An 8,298-nucleotide genomic window follows, 5' to 3' on the forward strand; every position below is an offset into this window, starting at 1 on the left:
TTCTCCTTATTTTTGGGATATGCTAAAGAAGCCCTATGCAACAATTTTAGCAAAAATGACCTTAATTATGCAGGTTGAGTCGTTCTGATGGTTCTGGGTTGTTTGGTGGGTGCTTCGTCTCCCCCTATCGCTTCTCCGCGGAAAAACCCAATATGCAACCTTCTGAACCCGGACCGGGTATCCGGAAGTCTCCAATCGCGCCTCGAAAATGTAGTCAGATTGTAGTTTCTAAGAAGACTGCAAAATGGACGCCGACTTGGCTTTGTTGCTGTTGAAATTGTAAGTAGCCTACCCTTGGGTGAACTTCGTTTTTGTAATGTGGTTGGATAGTCTCTTGAACAATGTGTTTGCTCGACCGTTCTATTGTGAGCCCTGTATGTGTTTAGCTTGGTTTCTTGATGGCTAGCTCGCTAGCTAGTGGGGGTTAGCGTAGCAGTCACTTGCTACCGAAGCTGCAGGGGAAGCTATGTTGTGAAAAATGCGTGCCCAAATCAGGCAAAAACCCAGAAACAGCGACGGAATAACCAGACCTGCATAGGGCTTCTTTAAGTAGACATGGACATTTATAACGGGCTAGATGTGATATTTTCACATCTACGGTGTCTTTTTCATAATAAACTAATACGATTTTTTTTAATGGCCATATCCCGTAGCATATTGTTCAAAACATCATCAGAGTAGGCCTAGGCTAGCCTAAGCAAAATTGTTCCAATCATATTGTTTCAAAATTCAAAACAAACTAATAATAGCCTAAAATGTGGTAAATTAATTGCATTGTAAGCTACACAAAGCATTACATCAGCTAACATGAATTTGATAAAATCCATTCCCTAGTTTGTATACATTAACGTTAAACTCAAAATGTAAGTGCTACATATTTCACATATCTGCAGTAAACCTATCTGTGTTGAACCTGCGCGATTCAGCCCTGCACACGCCCGGACTCGAACCCACGAACAGCAGCACCTCGGATCGGGAGGCGAGCGTGCTTAGACAGTTGAGTCAACAGCCCAGGCTACTGGCTCACATGCCAGCAGCACTCTTGAGGCGTCGGGGAGTGAGGTTTACCAATGCTCCACAGGCACAGCTAAGCTAGCTGGCATCCGTACAGACGCACAACTTCATAGCAACTTCATAACCTGCTAGAGGTTAGCTTATTAGCTTATTAAATAACCTGCTAAAGGTTAGAAGCTAGCTGCTAACCTGCTAAAGGTGAGCTAGCATAATTGCTACGTTAGATAGATAGATACTTTATTCACCATCCCCAGAGGAAAATTACAGAACGTTACATTACAAGTTAACATTTGACAACTTTTCATTCGGTTTCATTCAATTATTGAAAACTTGATCAGCTACATACACAGCCAAACATGTTACTTACTTTCATCGGTGGCCACCAATGGTGTACTTTTTCCGAATGCTGTGTAGCTGAACCTGAGCTGAGCCTCAATGTTGGTACGTAGTGACGTGTAATGTGAAGTGTCAATAGCCCAGGTTGCTGTCTCAGCATGCTTTAAAACCACCTCCATCGTGGCAGTGCCAAAACACTCCACTGCAACAAGCCTTAATGACTTCCGTCCAGTTGCACTCACCCCATCATCATGGAGTGCTTCGAGAGGCTGGTCCTGGACCATCTCAAGACCTGCTTACCACCCTCACTGGACCCCTTCCAATTCGCCTACTGTCAGAACAGGAGCACAGAGAATACCATCTCTACGGCACTTCACTCTGCGCTGTCTCATCTTGACAATAGCAACACCTATGACAGAATGCTGTTCATTGACTTTAGTTCAGCATTCAACACCATCATCCCACCATCATCCCAACTCACCAAACTCAGTGAACTGGGCATTAATACCTCCCTCTGTAACTGGATTCTAGACTTCCTAACCAACAGACCTCAGTCCATTAGGTTAGATAATCACATCTCCTCAACCATCACCCTGAACACTGGTGTACCACAGGGATGTGTGCTGAGCCCTCTCCTCTACTCCCTCTTCACCTACGACTGTACACCTGTACATGGCTTTAACACCATTGTCAAGTTTGCAGACGACACTACGATGATTGGTCTCATCAGCAACAACGATGAAACGGCCTACAGGGAGGAGGTCCAGCACCTTACATCGTGGTGCACTGACAACAACCTGGCTCTCAACACCAAACAGACCAAAGAGCTCATTGTGGACCTCAGGAAGTGTAAAGCTGGCACACACACACCCATTCTCATCAACAAGACCGAGGTGGAGCGTGTCACCAGCTTCAAGTTCCTGGGTGTCCACATCTCTGAGGACCTCTCTTGGACCCTCAACACCTCTACCATGATCAAGAAGGCTCACCAGCGTCTTTTCTTTTTGAGGAGACTAAAGAAGGTCCACCTGTCTTCCCAGATCCTGGTGAACTTCTACTGCTGCACCATCGAGAGCATCCTCACCAACTGTGTCACAGCTTGGTATGGCAACTGCTCTGCCCACGATTGAAAAGCACTGCAGAGGGTGGTGAACTGCCCAACACATCACCGGTTCCTCACTCCCCTCCATCGAGGCCATCCAGGACAAGCGATGCTTGCGTAAGGTGCACAGCATCATTAAAGACTGTTCTCACCCCAACCACAGACTGCTCTCCCCACTACCCTCCGGGAGGAGTTACAGGTCTCTCCGCACCCGAACCAGCAGGTTCAGAGGAAGCTTCTTTTCTTGTGGCTGTCACCTTACTGAACTCTAACCTCTAACTCTGCATCCCGGTGACAACCAATCAACTAAGCCCCCAACCCCCGTGGCCCCACCCAATGTGCATGTGTCTGTTGAGGTGTCCATGACTTGGCAACCTTGACAGGGACAACAAGGAGGCAGACGAAACTGGACTCGCATTCACGCATGTTATGTGACCATTGAACGGTGTCTGATTATCACAAATCAGGCACCGTCAGAATCCCTGGACCGACCTGAGTCCCTATTACATCACTTTCCACCATATTGGACATCTGCCATATTGGATTTAGTCCAAACTCTATGAAAAGTTTTATTGGTCATAAATTTCATCCGATTTTCACGGAACTTGGCGGAGATGATCTTCAGACCAAGCCGCACAAACGACTTGCCAGATTTTTCAATTTCAATTTTGTTTTTCCGTGAGAGCCAATCAAATATGGCGGCGAAGCCGCCAAACAGGAAGTGGACTAACATCTTGTTTGCGTGCCTGCCCTACCCCCACCTCCCAGTCTCCCAGTCTCACCTCCACCATCACAGGCTATCATACACCCACCATCACTGGATATTGCACCCCTCCCCCACATGGCGATCACGAACAATGAGGTGACAACGAATTCAGTCAATGTGGAGGTGGTAAGCACCCACAAGTATCTGGGTCTCCACCTGAACAATAAACTGGACTGGTCAGCCAACACTGACGCACTCTACAAGAAAGGGCAGAGCAGGCTGTACTTCCTGAGAAGGCTGCGGTCCTTCAATGTGTGCAGCAAGCTCCTCAGGATGTTCTACCAGTCTGTTGTTGCCAGCGTCCTCTTCTATGCAGTGGTATGCTGGGGAGGAAGCACAAGGAAGAAAGATGCTGGGCGACTTGACAGGCTGGTAAGGAACGCTGGCTCTGTAGTGGGAGCTGAACTGGAGTGCATCACTTCAATATCTGACAAAAGGACCCTGAACAAACTGATCAACATTTTGGACAATGAGGGCCAGATGTACTAACGCTTTTGCGCCCATTTCAGGCGTATTTGTTTCGCAATGTGCGTGTAAAATCATTGCGAGGTATGTACAAACAGGCCGCAATGATGTAAAAGCGCAAACTGCCTGTCGCGGGAGCTGAAAGTGGCAGATTGCGATTGTCATGTCATGCATATGCATTCATGGGAGGATCCAGGGGAAAGTGGGAGTTTAGCGTAAAAAGATGGGAGGAGAGGAGTAAAGAGCGCCTAGTTATGTATTCCGCGGTATGTACAAAGACTGCTCCTGAAAGCGCACGTCTATTCTGCACCTAAATACTTCCGCCTTGTAAAAGCAGGTGTTAATCCACATTGCAGTTCAATGCGTCAATAAGAGAACCTTGAAAGTATTTGTACTACCAAAAGCAACTTTAACTTTCGTTGGCCTTTCGCATGTCTTACTTTCACTTTCACGTCATTCACTTAAACTTTCCTACTTGCTAGATTTGACCAATCTTCCATAGCCTACGTGCACAAGTAGTTTGAGTAGAACTACTGATCTTCATTATCTCCCTGCTTGTTGACATCTTATCATGTATGGTATTATTTCATGATCGCTAAACGTTTGATTCTTTTTAATGTTGTCATCAGTTAACTTCATTCAACTGTGCTTGTAGGCGCTGCCATTCAGTTGTGGATGATTGATAAATACGATGGAAACTTGGGTCTGACAGCGTTTGCAATCTGCGGTGTGTCCATGGCGCTGATAACGCTACGTTCGCAAATGTACGTACATCTGGCCCTGTGTGTCATCCCCTCCACAGCACTATTGTAAAGCAGAAGAGCCTGATCAGCTGGAGACTTCGCTCACTGCCTTGCACAACAGACAGACTGAGGAAGTCATTTGTCCCCAGGGCCATTGAACTGTTCAATGCTTCACTTAAGGGAAGAGGAGAGATAGACTTCTCTGCATAGTCTGTCTGCCTCTCCACCCTCTCCATGTTCGTGTACTGACTGCCCATTACTGTATTACTACTGTTTTACTCCTGTTTTACTACTGTCCACAGCCTAATGTTTTTACTACTGTTTAACTGCTACACTGTTTTTCATGCTATATTAGCACACATGACCAATACTTTCTGCTACAATACTGAATGGCTGTAACCCTATTACCTCAACCTATTCTTGCACTGACATTTTTTTATATGACCTTGTCTACATTATACTTTAATCTCGTATTTGTCCATTATGCTGGTCTCTAGACCTTATTCTTGCACTGTTGGACTACTGTTGGACTACTTTTTGCACCTTCACCATGACACTCTCTTGAGCACCTTACCTTACCATGCACACAGAACTATAGGACTACTGTTGGACTACTTTTTGCACCTTCACCATGACACTCACTCTCTTGAGCACCTTACCATGCACACAGAACTATAGGACTACTGTTGGACTACTTTTTGCACCTTCACCATGACACTCACTCTCTTGAGCACCTTACCATGCACACAGAACTACAGGCCAGTCCCGACCCTGTCACTGCATGCGTCTCATGCTTGATCACCCTCAAGCACACTGTGGATTTTTTTATTTAATTTATATAGTATATTTAGTATTTAGTTTTGTTAGTTTTTCTTATATTCTACTGTCTCTATTGTACAGTGGAGTTTTGTTATGTTTGTACTTATATTTACCATTTCTGCTGTAAGTGCATGTTGTGTGTGATGTCTGTATGCTACTGAGACCTTGAATTTCCCCTTGGGGATCAATAAAGTATCTATCTATCTCGGTGACCCTTTGAGTTAACATAACAAAACTCGATACCATTAGTCAGGACATTGTCCCAATCACTCACAGCGATTTTTATGCATATACATTGAACGCTCTAGTGCCACCACCAGTTCAATGTTGGACAAGGGTTCCTACATGTGATCTTTGACTCTTTTGTCCGATTTTCACAATTCAGGTAGCGTCTGAATCCTTGGACCATCCTGAGTTCATCGACCCCTATCGCATCACTTTCCGCCATATTGGACCTCCGTCATATTGGATGTAGTGCAAACTCTACGAAAAGTTTCAGCGGTCACAAATTTCATCCGATTTTCACTGAACTTGACGGAGATTATCTTCAGACCGAGCCGCACAAACGATACTTGTCAGATTTTTCTATTTTAAGTTTATTTGCCAGTGACAGCCAATCAAATATGCTGATGAAGCCATCAAACAGGAAGTGAGCTCTTATCTCAGCAATGCTTTGATGTATGATGTCCAAACTTGGTAAGGGGACTTGTTAACTGATTGTGAGGACACACTAGGAAATTGGCATCATTTGGACTATATAGGAGGTGCTGCAATACAGGAAGTGGACTCGTATCTCAGAAATGCTTTGATGTACAAAATCCAAACTTGATATAGGGACTTGGTACCTGATTGTGAGGACACATTAGGAAATTGGCATAATTTGGCCTCTATAGGGGGCACTACAATACAAGAAGTGAGCTCATATCTCAGCAACACTTTGATGTATGAAGTCGAAACTTGGTAGAGGGACTCAGTACTTGATTGTGAGAACGTGCCCGGAAATTTCCGTACTTTGGCCTCTAGGGGTGCTGTAATAAAGTAATTGAGCTTATATCTCAGCCGTTCTTTATCCAATTGGCATCAAAGTTGCTGTGTGTGCTTGCTCAAACCATGGCAACGCCTTTCCTGCTAGTACTGCTAGGCCCCCACATTGCTGCTTGCAGCTATATTTATATATTCTGTTAATACACTGCATATATCTATATATTCTTACTACTATTATATTGTTACTGCTACTACATTGCACATATCTGTACATGTTGTTCACACATTGTTCATATCACATAGCCATATTTATTCTGCTCTTATAAAGTAACTGCTAATACACTGCACATATTTATATCTAATTTATATTACTCTAAACCACCTTCTGTAAACCAACTGCATACTACTGTCTACACTGCTGACTATATTTCTTTTCCTGCCTATGCACCACCTATACCTTGTATGTCTGCACCTTGTGATATACAAGGTATATGTCTATACCTTGTATATCACATTGCACTTTTCTGCTTTTTTGCACTTTTGGTTAGATGCAAACTGCATTTCATTGGCTTTGTAGTTGTACTCTGCACAATGACAATAAAGTTTAATCTAATCTAATCTAATCTAATTTACTCCATGGAAAACATGGGTAATATCGACACCCAGTGGTTGCATTGAAAAAAATCTGTTAGAAATAGTCTTAGATTATTTTACATTCAGTGACCTGGGCTCAGACATTTTTTCTCAACCTGTTGTATCAGTGAGGTTTTTTTCCTACCACACCACCATTTGTATTTTAAATGCATTCCTTTCGTTGACCATTCTTTCCTCTTACAGCATGTGCGTTTGGCTAAAGAATTTGAAAGCATGGTGCGGAATGATCCCCGATTTGAGATCAGTGCAGATGTTAAATTGGGCCTTGTCTGCTTTAGACTTAAGGTAACAGTGCAATATCACTAATCAGCACTTCCCTGTCAATATCTCAACTAAGATATAATATATGCTAAACCTTTTGTTAATAATAATTATGTCAATCATATTAAAAAGCATACTTTGTCATATTTCTGTAACTAAGATTTTAGAATGTTACTGTTTTTAGAGTGTTCACATTCTTCAACAGGGATCAAACGAATTGAATGAGGCTTTGCTGAAGCAGATCAACAGTGCCCGGAGGATCCACCTAGTCCCTTGCCAACTGGCAGGCACCTTCGTGCTCCGTTTTGCTATCTGTGCCCGCACCACAGAATTGCGCCACGTGCAGGAGGCATGGCACCACATCGGCGAGCTGGCATCAGAGCTGCTGCTAAAGCAGCGACACTGATTACCAATAGACGCCCCCTAACTAACCACATACTGTCTTACTATGCGTCCTGCCACTCTGCTAACTGTTGGTGTGTGTATGTGAATGTGCGTGTGTTTGAGAAGGAGTCATAAATGGCTACTGTTTGGTGGAATAAAAAGGTTACACCTTTAGGCTTCTTGCTCATACTCAAATGTGATTCAGTGTGACTCAAACAATGGTTAAAGTGAGATTTGGCAGGTGGGGGAACCCTAAAATCGGTGCAACGGGGAAAAATGACTCACCGTTTGACAACATATTGAGTATCGTGGTGTAGCAATACTTTTTGGACAAGAATTACTAGCTTCTTGGTCACCTCTGTACAGCGAAAAATTAACTCACTATTTATTTTAACAATATCATCGCGCTATACCGTTGGTGTAAAAGAATATATTTATTATTCATTTATCTGAGGTTCCTCCCCCCCACTTTAACCCCTGCACACACACACACACACACACACAGATCTGGAAAAAATTTCTCTGGTGTCATCCTACGGTTGCTGAGTGACATTGGAATGAGTTGACTGTCATACAGTATTCAAATGATTTTGAATGACCGTGAACTCATTCGAATGTCACTCAGCAACCGTAGGATGACATCTTAATGTTTTATATACTTTACAGTTAGGTTTGATGATAGCTGATCATTTTAAATTGATCAAAACTAAAGGAAGTGAATATGCCCAAAAATGAATACTCCGTCATAAACATACACATGATGTGTAATG

The 8,298-nt window shown here is 43.5% G+C and overlaps 1 protein-coding gene across 3 annotated transcripts in view; it reads left to right on the forward strand.

Moving 5' to 3' along the window:
- The window catches only part of LOC121720678 (aromatic-L-amino-acid decarboxylase-like), a 30,784-nt gene extending 23,061 nt beyond the window's left edge, over nt 1–7,723 (forward strand). For all 3 annotated transcript variants that reach the window (XM_042107033.1, XM_042107032.1, XM_042107034.1), the window contains exons 13-14: nt 7,067–7,168; nt 7,350–7,723. In XM_042107033.1, coding sequence (XP_041962967.1) covers nt 7,067–7,168; nt 7,350–7,550 — 303 coding nt within the window. In that variant the 3' untranslated portion in view covers nt 7,551–7,723. The remainder of the gene's footprint in view (nt 1–7,066; nt 7,169–7,349) is intronic.
- Nucleotides 7,724–8,298: the final 575 nt, after the last annotated feature.

The sequence above is a fragment of the Alosa sapidissima genome, chromosome 10 (assembly GCF_018492685.1).
Source record: "Alosa sapidissima isolate fAloSap1 chromosome 10, fAloSap1.pri, whole genome shotgun sequence".
NCBI classification, from domain to species: domain Eukaryota; kingdom Metazoa; phylum Chordata; class Actinopteri; order Clupeiformes; family Clupeidae; genus Alosa; species Alosa sapidissima.